Raw genomic sequence first — 15,484 nt, 5'->3', positions numbered from 1 at the left:
CGAGATTGTTTTATTTTCTATAATAATGTAGTTTTTTTAAAAAAGACATTTATTTATTTGAAGGGAGAGTTATAGAGAAGCAGAGAGAGAGACTCATTCTTACATCTGCTGGTTCACTCCCTAGATGGCCACAATGGCCAGAGCTAGGCCCATACAAAGCCAGGAGCTAGGAGCTTCTTCTGGGTCTCCCACATGGGTGTACAGGCCCAAGCACTTGGGCCTTCTTCTACTGCTTTCCTAGTCCAGCCATAGCAGAGAGCTGGATTGGAAGTAGAACAGCTAGGACTTGAACAGGCACCCGTAAGGGATGCCAGCATTGCAGAAGGAGGCTTGGCCTCCTTTGCCACAACATGGACTCCAACAATGTAGTTTTAAAATTAAGACTCTCTTATTTTTTATTAGGTACACATATGATTGCAGACACACATGGGATCTTCAAAAAGTTCACAGAGGTATGGGTGTTTGGTGGAGAAGTTAAGACACCACTTGGGGACCGGCACTTCAAATCATAGTGCCTGGATTCAAGTCCTAGCTCTGTTCCTGATTCCAGCTTCCTGCTAATGTGCACCCTGGGAGAGAGTGAAGATGACTCAAGTGGTTGAGCCCCTGCTACCCACGTGGGAGACCTAGACTGAATTCTAGCACCTGGCTTCTGTTTAGCCCAACCCTCACTGCCACAAAGTATAAGGGAGTGAACCTGTGGACAGAAGCTCTCTACCACTCTCTGTATCTCTAATAAATAGAAGAAACAAAATAAGTAAAAAGTTCATAGAAAATGTGTATCACAGAAAACTATGTATGGATTTCAAAACTCTCTGAACCAGATAACTTATTTTTTAATTCAATTTTTCCATGAACTTTTTGAAGTACCCACATATACGCAAAAATAAAAGCACATCATGGCCGGCGCTGCGGCTCACTAGGCTAATCCTCCGCCTAGCGGTGCCGGCACACCGGGTTCTAGTCCCGGTCGGGGCGCCGGATTCTGTCCCGGTTGCCCCTCTTCCAGGCCAGCCCTCTGCTGTGGCCAGGGAGTGCAGTGGAGGATGGCCCAGGTGCTTGGGCCCTGCACCCCATGGGAGACCAGGAAAAGCACCTGGCTCCTGGCTCCTGCCATCGGATCAGCGCGGTGCGCCGGCCGCAGCGCGCCAGCCGCGGCGGCCATTGGAGGGTGAACCAACGGCAAAGGAAGACCTTTCTCTCTGTCTCTCTCTCTCACTGTCCACTCTGCCTGTCAAAAAAAAAAAAATAAAAAAAAAAAAAATAAAAAAAAAAAAAATAAAAGCACATCTTAGAAGCATGTCACATAGGCTGACTGCTCTAACAGCGTCGAAGAAGAGGATTGTATCCGGGTTGAAAAGGCCTGTCCTGCTAGCTGAAATTCAAAACAATAGCTTCAAGACTGCAATGATGAGAAAGATATATAATGATCAAAAAACAAGAAAGTGATATATTACTGTATATACTATATGTTTATAATTTGATCACAATTTTTAAAAGTATTCATTTATTTTCATTTTATTTGTAAGGCAGAGAGGGAAATCTTCAATATGATGGTTCATTCCCCAAATGCCCATAAAAGCCAAAGCTGGGCCATGCCAAAGCCAGGAGCCTGGAGCTCACTGGGGTCTCCCAAATGGGTTGGTATGGTCCCAAGTAATTCGGTTACCACCTGCTGCCTCCCAGGATACACACTAGCAGGAGGCTGGATTGGAAGCAGAGGCAGGACTCAAACCCAGGAACTCCAATATAAATTGCAGGCATTCCAGATGGCATCTTAACAATTGCGCCAAATGCCTACCCCACAATTTGGCAATTTTCAAAACTTTAAATATTAAGAGAAGATTAGAAAGAAAATCATTAAAATCTTCAAAATTGCTAGATCTGAATGGTAATAATATAAATAATACTTTTTTTATTACCTGCTATTCTCAAAATTCCACCTGATTAATCTGTATCAATTTTTTATTATAAAAAATACTCATTCTATGAATTTTGTAAGAAATGATGATCAGTAAAAGATGTACACATTGGGACGGTGCCGCGGCTCACTAGGCTAATCCTCTGCCTTGCGGCGCCGGCACACCGGGTTCTAGTCCCGGTTGGGGCGTCGGATTCTGTCCTGGTTGCCCCTCTTCCAGGCCAGCTCTCTGCTGTGTCCCGGAGTGCAGTGGAGGATGGCCCAAGTGCTTAGGCCCTGCACCCCATGGGAGACCAGGAGAAGTACCTGGCTCCTGCCATCAGATCAGCGCGGTGCGCTGGCTGCAGTGCGCCAGCCGCGGCGGCCATTGGAGGGTGAACCAACGGCAAGGCAAAGGAAGACCTTTCTCTCTGTCTCTCTCACTGTCCACTCTTCCTGTCAAAAAAAAAAAAAAAAAAAAAAAAAAAAAAAAAAAAAAAAGATGTACACATTTTTTTCCATTGTTTTCATGTATTCTAAAAGGAAGAAAATCTACTTTTGGTGAAATCATCCTATTTAAATAGTAAATGCTGTTCTAAAGTTACCACTAATTTCATCTCTGGGGAGTGGTATTTATTCTGCCAAAAAAAAAAAATTCCTCTTACTACCTTCTGAGTATTTCTTTCATCCTCATCTTCAGATGGATCTGACTGATGCTTCGGACTGTCCATTAGAAGGAATGCTCTGACATCTGGACTGAAAACAAAAATCAACTTTATTATGACTTTGAATGCGTCTCTATAGCCTTCTCCCTTTTAAAATGAAAATCAATATAGAAATATATGAGCACTTGTATTGATAAAACTAAACAAAATAAGGAAATTAATTAATTTTTTAAACATAGGAAACTACTCAGAATATAGGCAACTATATATAAACAGGCAATTCATATAAGAGTAAACTCAAAGAGTAATAAGCAAATTAGTAAACTTCACTAATACCTAGAAAAATACAAATAAAATGATGAGATACCATTTTATGTCTATTAACTGGCAAAAGTTAGAAAATATATGTTGATGTGACTGTAGGGGAAGAGACATCCTCATGTATGACTGGTGAGAATGTAGAATGTGGCAACTTTTCTGAAAAGCAATCTGGCAATACTTGGCGAAATTATGTATGTATTATATGTATGTGTAAGCAAGCTTTCCCTGCACCCAGAAATTCTGCTTCAAGGGAAAACCATGCACTGTACAGGTCCACTGAAAGGCAAGTAACCAGATGCCCAGTGCAGCATTCTTTACACTGTAAACAAGAAACAAAATATGTATCGCAAGGGATTTACCATCAGGGAAATGAGTAAGTCAACCACGGGAACTGCCTATTGAGAGTATTAGTCAGCAGCTGGCTGAAAACCAGAAACTATAGCACAGCACCATTTTATGTCTACATACCTAATTTTACATCTAAATATGTAAATTATATTATAAATTATTAAATACTCAGATGCAAAGTACAGTCTAAAATCTCCAAAGTTAGATATCCAAGGAGATAAATACATACACACATACATGTATATAAATGTATTAAAGTAGGTTTCAACAGTGGAGCTGAACAAATGAGTGCAGAAAACAAAGAGAAAAAATGATCAAAAATTAAAGAGGAGCTGGGGCTGGCGCTGTGGTGCAGTGGCCTTGCCTGAACCGCAGGCATCCCATATGGGCACCAGTTCTAGTTCTAGCTGCTCCTCTTCTGATACAGCTCTCTGCTATGGCCTGGGAAAGCAGCAGAAGATGGCCCAAGTCCTTGGGCCCCTGCACCAGCATGGAAGACCTGGAAGAAGCTCCTGGCTCCTGGCTTTGGATTGGCACAGCTCCAGCTGTTGCAGCCATCTGAGGAGCAAACCAGCAGATGAAAGACCTCTTTCTCTGTCTCTGCCTCTCTCTGTAACTCTGTCTTTCAAATAAATAAAATAAATCTTTAAAAAAATTAAAGAGGAGCTGTATATGAACTAATGACAATCCTGAAGAAAGATTAAACTGCTATTCCTGGCACCTCCTCCACCACTGATCTTAATAAATCAATATGAATAATATGCCTTCTTTCTAGCAAATTCAAAAGGTAACTAGTTATTTTTAAAAAGATGAGATTGACAGAAATGTAAAATGGGACAGCTGCTCTGGAAAAGTTTGATTGTTCCTCGAAAAAGACAAAAAAAAAAAAAAAAAAAAAGAAAATTATCCTATGACCCAACAATTTGGACTCCTAAGAATATACCCAAGATAAATAAAGTGTATGTTCACTCAGGTACACATGCATGAATACTTATAGCACCATGATTAATCAGAGTCCCAAAGTGGAAACACTCCAAATATCTGTCAACTGATGAATGGATAAATAAACTGCAATGTATTCTATTCTTATCATGATTATTATTCAGCCATAAAAATGAATGAAGTACTGACACATGCTACAACAAGATGAACCTCAAAAAAAACAGTACACTAAATGAACAAAGGCAGAAAAAAAGGTTACCTATTGCATTTCATTTAAAATGAAATGTCCAGAATAGACAAATCAAAAAAGAAAGTTGATTAGTGGTTACCTTGGATTGAAGAAATGAGAATTTAGAGGTACAGTTTCTTTTTCAGGTGGTGATGGAAATGTTAGATGAAATAGGGTGATACAATTAGTGGGTGATAATGACTGCACAGCATTTTGAATATTCTATAAACCACTTAATAGTACAATTAAACAATAAAATGATTAATTTTATCTCAATAAAAAATTTAAAAGTAGGGGTAGGGATCTTCAATCTTACCAAACAATTTTAGCTTTTTTTTTTTTTTTGCTGTTTTTTTATTTGCTGTGGCATAGTGGGTAAAGCTGCTGCCTACAGTGCTGGTATCCCATACAGGTGCCGGTTTGAGTCCCAGTTACTATTCCACTTCCAGTCCAGCTCCCTGCTAATATGCCTGGGAAAGCAGTGGAAGATGGACCAAGTGCTTGGGCCCCTGCACTCACATGGGAGACTGGAAGAAGCTCCTGGCTCCTGGCTTTGTATTGGCCCAGTTGTGGCCACTGCAGCCATTTGGGGAGTGAACCATTGCATGGAAGATCACTCTTTCTCTCCGTTAACTCTGCCTTTCAAATAAATAATCACACACAAAAAAAGATTGATGATTTAAATGAAGAGTATAAAAATTTAGAGTTTTTTTAAAAAAGATTTTATTTATTTATTTGAAAGGCAAAGTTAGAGAGGCAGACAGACAGATAGACAGAGAAGTCTTCCATTCGCTGGTTCTCCAAATGGCCTCATAGGCTAGAGGTGAGGCGATCCAAAGCCAGAGCCAGGAGCTTCTTCCGGGTCTCCCACACAGGTGCGGGGCCCAAGAACTTGGGCCATTTTCTGCTATTTTCCTATGCCATCAGCAGAGAGCTGGATCAGAAACAGAGCAGCCGGGACACAAACCCATGCCTATATGGGATGCCAGTGCCAAAGGCAGAGGCTTAGCCTGCTACATCACAGCACAGACCCCCAAATTATGAGTTTTTAAAAAATTAAACAACAGATGAAATCCAGAAAATATGAAATGTCACATATTATTTAAGAAAAAGGGTCAGTTAAAATTTAAGTGTAACAGCAGATGTTAGGTCTGGTGGTTAAGGTGTCAGAGTACCCACATTCCATATTGAACTACTTGGATTCAATTCCCACCTCTGGCTCTGACTCCAGCTTCCTGCTAATGCAGACCCTGGGAGGTAGCAATTATCTGGGTTCCTGCCACCATGTGGGAGACCTGGATTGAGTTTCCTGGTCCTGATTTCAGCTTTGGCTGCTACAAACATTTGGAGAGAAGCCAGCAAATGGGAGTGCTTTCTGTGTCTTTCTTTCCCTACCTCTCAAATAAATAAAACTTAAAATATTTCTTTTTTTAAATAAGTTAAAAAATATTTTGGCTATTTATTTTTTCAATGTTGGGAAATGTCCTGTACCTTTAATGGAATGGTGGTACATGTGTACGTAACAAAATCAATGAAGCTATATACTTAAAATTGTGTATACTACAGTACAGTCTCTCTCTCTTTTTTTTTTTTTTTTTTTTGACAGGCAGAGTGGACAGTGAGAGAGAGACAGAGAAGAGGTCTTCCTTTGCCGTTGGTTCACCCTCCAATAGCCGCTGCGGCCGGCGCACCGCACTCATCCGATGGCAGGAGCCAGGTACTTATCGTGGTCTCCCATGGGGTACAGGGCCCAAGGACTTGGGCCATCCTCCACTGCACTCCCTGGCCACAGCAGAGAGCTGGCCTGGAAGAGGGGCAACCAGGACAGAATCCGGGGCCCCAACCGGGACTAGAACCCGGTGTGCCGGCGCTGCAAGGCGGAGGATTAGCCTAGTGAGCCACGGCGCCAGCCCAGTACAGTCTCTTAAAATGATGGTTTAAAATAATGGAATTGCTTTTAGTTGAATTTTAATGTTAAATATAACATCTTTACATACTAGATCAAGGTCCAGAATTATATTTATTAGGTAGCATTAGAATATCTAACACTTAAAATACCAGCAGAAACAATAACCAAACCAATTTTTTTTTTTTTTTTTTGACAGGCAGAGTGGACAGTGAGAGAGAGAGACAGAGAGAAAGGTCTTCCTTTGCCGTTGGTTCACCCTCCAATGGCCGCCGTGGCCGGCGCGCTGCAACTGGCGCACCGCACTGATCCGATGGCAGGAGCCAGGAGCCAGGTGCTTTTCCTGGTCTCCCATGGGGTGCAGGGCCCAAGTACTTGGGCCATCCTCCACTGCACTCCCTAGCCACAGCAGAGAGCTGGCCTAGAAGAGGGGCAACCGGGACAGAATCCGGCACCCCGACCGGGACTAGAACCCGGTGTGCCGGCGCCACAAGGCGGAGGATTAACCTAGTGAGCCGCGACGCCGGCCAAACCAATTATTATAAACATGTTCCATGCCAGACTCTGTCAAAAGAAGGCACAGATTCAAGCTCTGAATGTATGAATTCTACTTCACACAAGCCAGTTATGTGTCAGTTCAAAAAAATTTCCAGTATACACAATAAAATCAGAAATCTGAAGGGCAGAGAATTTTTTTCTTTTTGACAGACAGAGTGGATAGTGAGAGAGAAAGACAGAGAGAAAGGTCTTCCTTTTTGCGGTGTAGGGCAGAGAATATTTAGAAAATAATAACACAAAGAGTCAGGTAATAAAAGCCTCTGTGCTGAGGTCCAGGATCCTCCTCAGTTTCTTGCCCCTTCACCACCTGCTGGGTGCTCTGAATGGAAACATTCCATTCTTACTGGGCTGGCTAATCTTGGTGTTGCCACAGGTGCAGGACTTCCCTGAGCCCTGTCCTATCTGTGAGCATTAGGAGAAATCCTTGGCTCTGGGCAGAAACTCTGTCTTAAGAGGCCAAGTGACAGATTTTACTTAGTTTAGTAAACCGAATTAAGTAAACAAACAAAAAGCAGGTCAGAAGAGCTGCTCATAACAGTTGAAGCCCTCTCTGAACTCTGAAGAACTAGAAAGATAGTAATCATCACTTTTAAAAAATTACTCAAAAACACAGTACTTCAGCATTGTGACTGTGAAGACTGTTAAGGTGCGTCATGTTCCTACACTGCCCAGAAGGCAATCCTGACGTTGTACAGGTAGGCAAGTGTCGCTCCCCCTCTTCATGGAGGAACGACACTAAACCCTGCCTAGGCTTCCTATCCGAGTCACGGCACCATTATGTCGCTCCCCCTCTTCGTGGAGGAACGACACTAAACCCTGCCTAGGCTTCATATCCGAGTCACGGCACCATTATGTCGCTCCCCCTCTTCGTGGAGGAACGACACAGGACCCTGCGCTGTTCTTTTGTCTGCTCGGCCCTCCCCGGGTTTGCTGCTGGTTCTTCCCGGGTTGGCTACCGACCCTTCCACCTCCGTGGAAGGGCGGTTCCCCCTGCCACTTTCCCCACTTCCGCGGGGGAGCGGCACACCGCCGGCCGGCTCTCGGGGGCTGCGCAGGTGTTCCTTCAGATAGATGTTCCTGGTGCATGGTGTCTCTCTCCTCCTTTATAGTCCTCTTCCACCAATCCCAACTCTGCTACCCACACGCAGAGTACACTGCTCTCCTCCAATCAGGAGCAGGATCAGCTCCTGCAGGTCATCACTCAAGTTGGCGAGAGGCAGCTGTGTACAAGCTGTTTACTCTTCTCCCAGCGCCATATTGTGGGAGAGCAGATGCATAGAATAAGTCTTAATTCCAGTAACAGTCTAGTCTGAGTTGCTCCCCACAGGCAAGCTGTGGAAAAGTTCCCCAGCTTATGTTATCCTCTTTATTTCTTATAACATTTTATACAACCAAAACAAGGTTAAGTAACAAATATGTAAACTGCCAATCACAATAAATATCATGAATATCCAGGAACCAGCTACCAGAGTCAAAAATGAAAACACAAACCAAGCTGTGGACCCACCTACATATTCCTAGGTAGATCTGATATGTTCTCCCTCACCAGGTGCAGCTGGTCCACAGAAGGAAGTTTGAACTCATCTGTGTTCCTTTTGCTTCAAATGCTCTTATCTTTTTTCTTGAATGACACATATGACTTAGTTCCCAGGAAGCCTTGCCTGACCACCCTGAGACGAGTTGGCCGTACTTTCTTCTGTTCTCTTTTAGTATCTCTGCCATAAAAACTATTTAGTGTTAATGATTTATGTACGTAAGAGTGTCTTCCCACTGGACTGGAGTCCATGCCTCCATAAGACAGTAAAGACATTCACCCAGCTTTACACTCCTACTGCACACAGCAAATACTTTTAAATATGAATAAATAGAATATCCAATACTCAGAAAAATGCTAACTATATAATGCACATTTCCTCCCAGTTTAACCTTAAAGGTAGTAAGAACACAGAAAGAGAAAAGTCGATAATTTAGACTGAGTTGATAAAGGGAAAAGGGGATAAAGATTACCAGGGGAAATGGTCCAGGGAAATTTTTACATTCAAAGCACGATAACATAGCACAAAATGGAAAAAGTCTGTATGAGGTGTATTCCATCATCTTAGGTCTGGCTTCACTGGCCCTGTGGAACACAATGAAAATGACTTACTGGTTGTAAAGCTCTGGATGCCTGACTAAGTTCTGAATGAATTCATTCAGTCCTGCTCTTCTTTGTTTAATAAAATCTGTAAGAGAGATACAGGCTATTAGGATTAATTATGTCAGAATTTTTAATTAGCATCAATAGAGTCATCTAAGAATAGACTACACAAGATAGTAAATTGTGATTAAGAAGCTATTTTTTAGTACATGCTACTTGGTATATAAGTCCTTCAGACTATAAAGAATACATAATCCAGTATGAGGGTATTTCAAAAAGTTGGTGGAAATTAAAAGATAAGTTTATTTTGGTTCAAAAATTTTCTTAATTCATGCATATTCCCAAAAACACACAGACACACATATATGCACACACACCCAGGGAGCTTCAAAATAGTCACAGAAAAGGCACAGCATGAAAAACTGCATGGAGGCCGGCGCCGCGGCTCACTAGGCTAATCCTCCGCCTAGCGGCGCCGGCACACCGGGTTCTAGTCCCGGTCGGGGCGCCGGATTCTGTCCCGGTTGCCCCTCTTCCAGGCCAGCCCTCTGCTGTGGCCAGGGAGTGCAGTGGAGGATGGCCCAGGTGCTTGGGCCCTGCACCCCATGGGAGACCAGGAAAAGCACCTGGCTCCTGGCTCCTGCCATCGGATCAGCGCGGTGCGCCGGCCGCAGCGCGCCGGCCGCGGCGGCCATTGGAGGGTGAACCAACGGCAAAGGAAGACCTTTCTCTCTGTCTCTCTCTCTCACTGTCCACTCTGCCTGTCAAAAAAAAAAAAAAAAAAAACAAAACAAAACAAAAAAAAACTGCATGGATTTCTAAATTTTTTGCACTAAAATAAACTTATACTACTTGTTATCACAGGTCAAATGAGGATAAGATAGTTTGAAAATCCTCCTAATTGAGCCACACAAATCCTAGGAAAACTGAAACAATGATAAACATCATGGGAACACTAGAACTTTAGAATGCTGCTTTACAAAACCTCTATGGGGTCAATACCTCCTAAAAATTAACAGTTCACAAAAGGATAACTTGTTTTTTAAATTCTTGTGAAAGGCAGAGAGAGTCCAGAAGAAAGCACATTAGTGTGCTTCTATCTGCTCGTTCACTCCCTCAAAAGCTGGAGGACCAAAGGCAAGAACCAGAAACATGAGCCTCCCATTTGGGTGGCAGGAATCCAACCAACTGGGCTAGCCCTGTTGCCTCCTAGGGTCAGAAGCTAGAGCTGAAGGTGGAACCCAGGCATCCTAACTGCTGTCTCAGCTGCTAAAACAAACGCCCACCCCAGCTGACTCATTTAAAGAAGGGACAAGCTGATGTTGAAAATGAAGCCTGCAGTGGCTTCATCAACTTGCAAGGAGAAAAAAAAGGAATCTCATTTGCTCCCTAATTAAAGAGCACCAACTATTAGCAGCAGGAATAATAGGCAACAGCACAGCCATCTCAATGACTTTAGTTTACATAATTCTGACTAAAAGATTAAAGTGGACTAAACTTTCTGCTCAGTGGGTGCCAAAACTGTTGTGCCCAGATCAGCTGCAGCCAAGAGCAGAGTTTTCAGCAGAATTTTAAACAAATGAGGATCAAGATCTTGAAGAGCTATTAACAGGAGATGAAACATGGCTTTACTAGAGATAGAGCACATGTATTGGCTACCAAGAAATTGAAGTAGTCTGGTCAAAGCAACTGCACACAGGGCAAGAACAAAAGCCATGGCAATAGACATTTGGAATGCTCAAGACATTTTCTTTGTTGACTTTCTGGAAGGCTGAAGAACAATAACACCTATTTACTATAAAAGTGTTTGAGAAAGCTTTAGTAGGGGCTGGTGTTGTGCCATTATCAGGTTATGCTACCACTTGCAAAACCAACATCCCATATCAGAATGCCCACTCAAGTCCTGGCTGCTCTGCTTCCAATTCAGCTCCCTGCTAATGCACCTGGGAAAGCAGTGGAAGATGGCCCAAGTACCTGGGCCCATGCCAATCACGTGGGAGATACAGATGGAGTTTAGGCCCCAGGGTCCAGCCTGGCACAACCCTAGCCATTTTGGCCATTTGGGGGACTGAACCCACAGATGGAGGATCTCTCTGTCTTTCTCTCTCTCACATACACACACACGCACTCTGCCTTTTAAATAAATAAATCTTAAAAAAACTAAAAATTATAGATGGGTGGATGGAGTGTTTAGCCTAGTGGTTAGGACACCTGTATCCCATATTACAGTGCCTGGGTATTCCTGGCTCTAGCTCCTGACTCCAGTTTCCTGTCAATGCAGGTAGCTCAAGTAATAGGGTTCTTGTCACCCAGCTGGGAGGTGTGGATGGCATTCCTGCCTCGGGTCCTGGCTCAGGCCTGGCTTTCACAGGCATTCTGGGAATAAACCAGCAGATGGGAGCTCGCTCGCTCTCTGCCTCCCAATTTTTTTCAAAATATTTATTTTAAAGGCAGAGTTGCAGAGACAGAGGGAAAGAACAGAGAGAGAGATCCTCCATCCACTGCTTCACTCCCCAAATGGCCACAATGGTGAGGGCCCGACCAACCTGAAGCCAGTGGCCAGAAACTCCATTTGGGTCTCATATGTGAGTGGTAGGAGCCCAGGCATTTGGGCCAGATTCTACTGCCTTTCCAGGTACACTAGCAGGGAGCTGGACTGGATGCAGATCAGCTAGGACTTGAACCAGCACTCATGTAAGATGCTGGTGTCACAGGTGGTGCTTAACCTGCTGTGCCACAATGTCAGCCCCTCAAACAGACTTTTTATATAATAAAAAATTAAAAAGAATTCTACATTGAATTTGAAATTTAAAAATAAGTTTATCCAATGAACAACTACAGTGAGCTAGAGTCCAAGATCTCTTCTCACTTCTGCCATTCATTGACATCCAAACTTCAAACTCTTACCTTCTCTCATATCTCAAATAGTGGACAGGATTAGCTAATCTGAGAGATTTCTTTCCAGTGATAACATTTTGTGATGATCACCCAACAAGCAGGAAAAAAAAAGACTAGCTAACAAAATTAATACTGTATACACTGTTCAGAATCCTTAACTATTAAAAGTTTAAGTCAGATATTAAGTGATATTTAAAATCTTTAGCCAGGGGTTAGAGCTATGGAGTAGTGGGTTCAGCTGTCACTTGTGATGCTGTCATCCCATGTGAGCACCTGGCTGCTCCGCTTCCAATCCAGCTCCCTGCTAATGTGCCTGGGAAAGCAGAGGAAGCTGCCCTGGGTACTTTGGCCCCTGCCACACATGCTGGAGACCCCGATGTAGTTCCAGGCTCCTGGCTCAGCCCGGCTCAGCCCCAGCTACTGCAGCCATTTGGGGAATGAACCAGGGGATGAAGATCTCTCTCTGCTTCTTCCTTTCCCTGTAACTCTGCATTTCAAATAAATAAATCTTAAAAAGAAAAAAACTTTAACCTAAGACAAGTATTTAGTCTAGAGGTTAAAGCACCAATTGAGATGCACAAGTCCCATATCAGAGTGGCTGGGTTCACACATGGTTCAGTCCCTGATTCCCGCTAAGGTAGACAACAGGTGATAGCTCAAGTAGCTGAGTTGTCCCACTCATGTGAGAGATCTGGACTGAATTCTGGGTTCCTGGCTTTAGTTGTTTTTTTGTTCTGAGTTTCAAAAACTGTAAAGAATAAAGAGCCTCCAGTTGAGAGAACTAGGGTAGATGACCCAGAGGCCTGGGGGTTAGAAGGAGAATAAACTTTTTTTTTTTTTTTAAAGATTTTATTGGCCGGCGCTGTGGCTCACTAGGCTAATCCTCCACCTTGCGGCGCCGGCACACCGGGTTCTAGTCCTGGTCGGGGCACCGGATTCTGTCCCGGTTGCCCCTCTTCCAGGCCAGCTCTCTGCTGTGGCCCAGGGAAAGCAGTGGAGGATGGCCCAAGTCCTTGGGCCCTGTACCCCATGGGAGACCAGGATAAGTACCTGGCTCCTGCCATCGGATGAGTGCAGTGCGCTGGAGGGTGAACCAACGGGAAAAGGAAGACCTTTCTCTCTCTCTCTCTCTCTCTCTCTCTCTCTCTCTCACTGTCCACTCTGCCTGTCAAAAAAAAAAAAAAAAAAAAAAGATTTTATTGGCTGGCGCCACGGCTCACTAGGCTAATCCTCTGCCTGCAGGGCTGGCACCCGGGGTTCTAGTCCCGGTTGGGGCGTACGATTCTGTCCCAGTTGCTCCTCTTCCAGTCCAGCTCTCTGCTGTGGCCCGGGAAGACAGTGGAGGATGGCCCAGGTGCTTGGGCCCTGCACCCGCATCAGAGACCAGGAGGAAGCACCTGGCTCCTGGCTTTGGATCAGGTGCAGCACGCCGGCCGCAACACACCAGCCGTAGCAGCCATTTGGGGGGTGAACCAACGGAAAAGGAAGACCTTTCTCTCTGTCTCTCTCTCACTGTCTAATTCTGCCTGTCAAAAAAATAAATAAAATAAAATAAAATATTTATTTATTTGAGAGGTAGAGAGAGTTACAGACAGTGAGAAGAAGAGACAGATAGAAAGGTCTTCCGTCCGTTGGTTCACTCCCCAAATGTCTGCAACACCCGGAGCTTTGCTGATCGAAAGCCAGGAGCCAGGAGTTTCTTCCAGGTCTCCCACGCGGGTACAGGGGCCCAAGACCTTGGGCCATCTTCTACTGTTTTCCCAGGCCATAGCAGAGAGCTGGATCGGAAGAGGAGCAGCCGGGGCTAGAACCAGCGCCCATATGGGATGCTGGCGCTTCAGGCCAGGGCTTTAACCTGCTGTGCCACAGCGCGACCCCAAGAATAAACTTTCAAAGAAAAATGTGACTGCAAACCCTTTGGGATTCATCACAGAGATCGGTGAGTCCTCTGACAGAACTGCTGGTGCATAAGGAGACTTGTGTCTCCCCATAGCAGCCATCATGATCGGGGTTGACTGATCTCTTAGGGTTCTAGGCAAAGTTCCAGGGTTGATTACTTCAGACACTGACTCCAGGGGCCGGCGTAGCGGTTAAAGCCACCGCCTGCAGTGCCAGCATCCCATATGGCACCAGTTCTAGTCCCGGCTGCTCCACTTCCAATCCAGCTCTCTGGGAAAGCAACAGAATAGGGTCCAAGTCCTTGGGCCCCTGTGCCTGCGTGGGAGATCCGGAAGAAGCTCCAGGCTCCTGGCTTCAGATCAGCGCAGCTCCGGCTGTTGCAGCCATTTGGGGAATGAACCAGTGGATGAAAGACTTCTTTCTCTCTCTCTCTCTCTCTACCTCTCCTTGTTTCTCTGTGTAACTCTTTCAAATAAATAAATAAATCTTTAAAAAACAAAAATAAAAACAACAACAAAAAAAAAACCACTTAGACTCCAGATTGCTGAGATCCTGTGTGTGAGCAGAATCCTGAAGGTGAACAGGAAATTTTTTTTAACCCATTCAGATCCCCACAAGTTTCTACATACAGAGTAGATGTTCAATAAATGTTTCTGAATACAAGAAAGAATATTCTCCTTGGGAGTAGTAGAAAACACCCTAAGTTATCCTTAATGAGCCATAAACTTATCTGAAATCACAGTACCCGAACTAAACTTCCAAACATGCAATTTACTACCAAGTACGTAACTGTGTAAATTCATAGCTAACTGTGCCTCAGTTTTTTTATTTATAAAATTGCATTGAAAACAGTAATTCACTGTTGTGAGGACTGAAGGAATTATAATACACGAAGTGTTTAAAATATGCCTCAGACAGCACCTTGCTGAAGCATTATTTTCATGGAGCATGAGATCAATTAGTTTTTGAAGGTCATGTACCACTACGCAGTGCAATAAATACGTTATCTACTTCAAACTCCAACCATCACTTAGCGGCTGGTCTACGAAGTTACTGCTTACCTGGATCAAAATTATCCCCAAATATTCTCTTGGCAGGAATTTTCAGGGCCATAGCAGGAAACTGTTTCTTTAACTAGAATTCAAAAAAATAACATCATGTGAACTAATGTTGTAAGTCTTCTAGTTATACGTACAATCTGTTTTTTCTGAAATCCAGCAAAAGATATACTTTCAAATCAAAAGATATACCTCTAAATAGTTTTAAATCAAATTTACAATATTTAATTATACCAATTAAACACCACAGACTGATTAATCATCCTATATTGTCCCAATAAAATACTTAGTATCTGTGACTCTACTTAACATCTCTATGCTTTGATTTCTTTGCTGTAAGATTTGTTGTAGGGCTTAACATAAATCATATTAAGTGCTTAGATTACAATCTCCTGTGTAAGCTGAATACAAGTTACCAACCACTGATTACCCCAGGACACCATGTGATCTTCCTGTTCTCTCTACATGAATATACTGACTAGTTTTTTAAGAAAGCTGACCCATATCGCTTTCAATGCCTGGTGTTCTAGCTTTCCTGTTATTACTTGGTAAAAGTATACATTTTTATTATTAATTTTAAATTTACAAAACAAAAATTGTGAAGCAGTAAACACAGAGTTCCT

The 15,484-nt window shown here is 43.5% G+C and overlaps 1 protein-coding gene across 12 annotated transcripts in view; it reads right to left on the bottom strand.

The window, feature by feature from the left end:
• SGK3 (serum/glucocorticoid regulated kinase family member 3) overlaps positions 1-15,484 on the bottom strand; it is a 152,032-nt gene that overhangs the window by 32,152 nt on the left and 104,396 nt on the right. For all 12 annotated transcript variants that reach the window (XM_008255596.4, XM_070075140.1, XM_070075141.1 and 9 more), the window contains 3 exons: positions 14,865-14,937; positions 9,016-9,091; positions 2,569-2,656 (listed from right to left, as the gene is read on the bottom strand). In XM_008255596.4, coding sequence (XP_008253818.1) covers positions 2,569-2,656; positions 9,016-9,091; positions 14,865-14,937 — 237 coding nt within the window. The remainder of the gene's footprint in view (positions 1-2,568; positions 2,657-9,015; positions 9,092-14,864; positions 14,938-15,484) is intronic.

This window comes from Oryctolagus cuniculus, chromosome 6, assembly GCF_964237555.1.
Source record: "Oryctolagus cuniculus chromosome 6, mOryCun1.1, whole genome shotgun sequence".
In the NCBI taxonomy this organism is placed as follows: domain Eukaryota; kingdom Metazoa; phylum Chordata; class Mammalia; order Lagomorpha; family Leporidae; genus Oryctolagus; species Oryctolagus cuniculus.
This window is presented reverse-complemented; position numbering and strand designations above follow the sequence as displayed.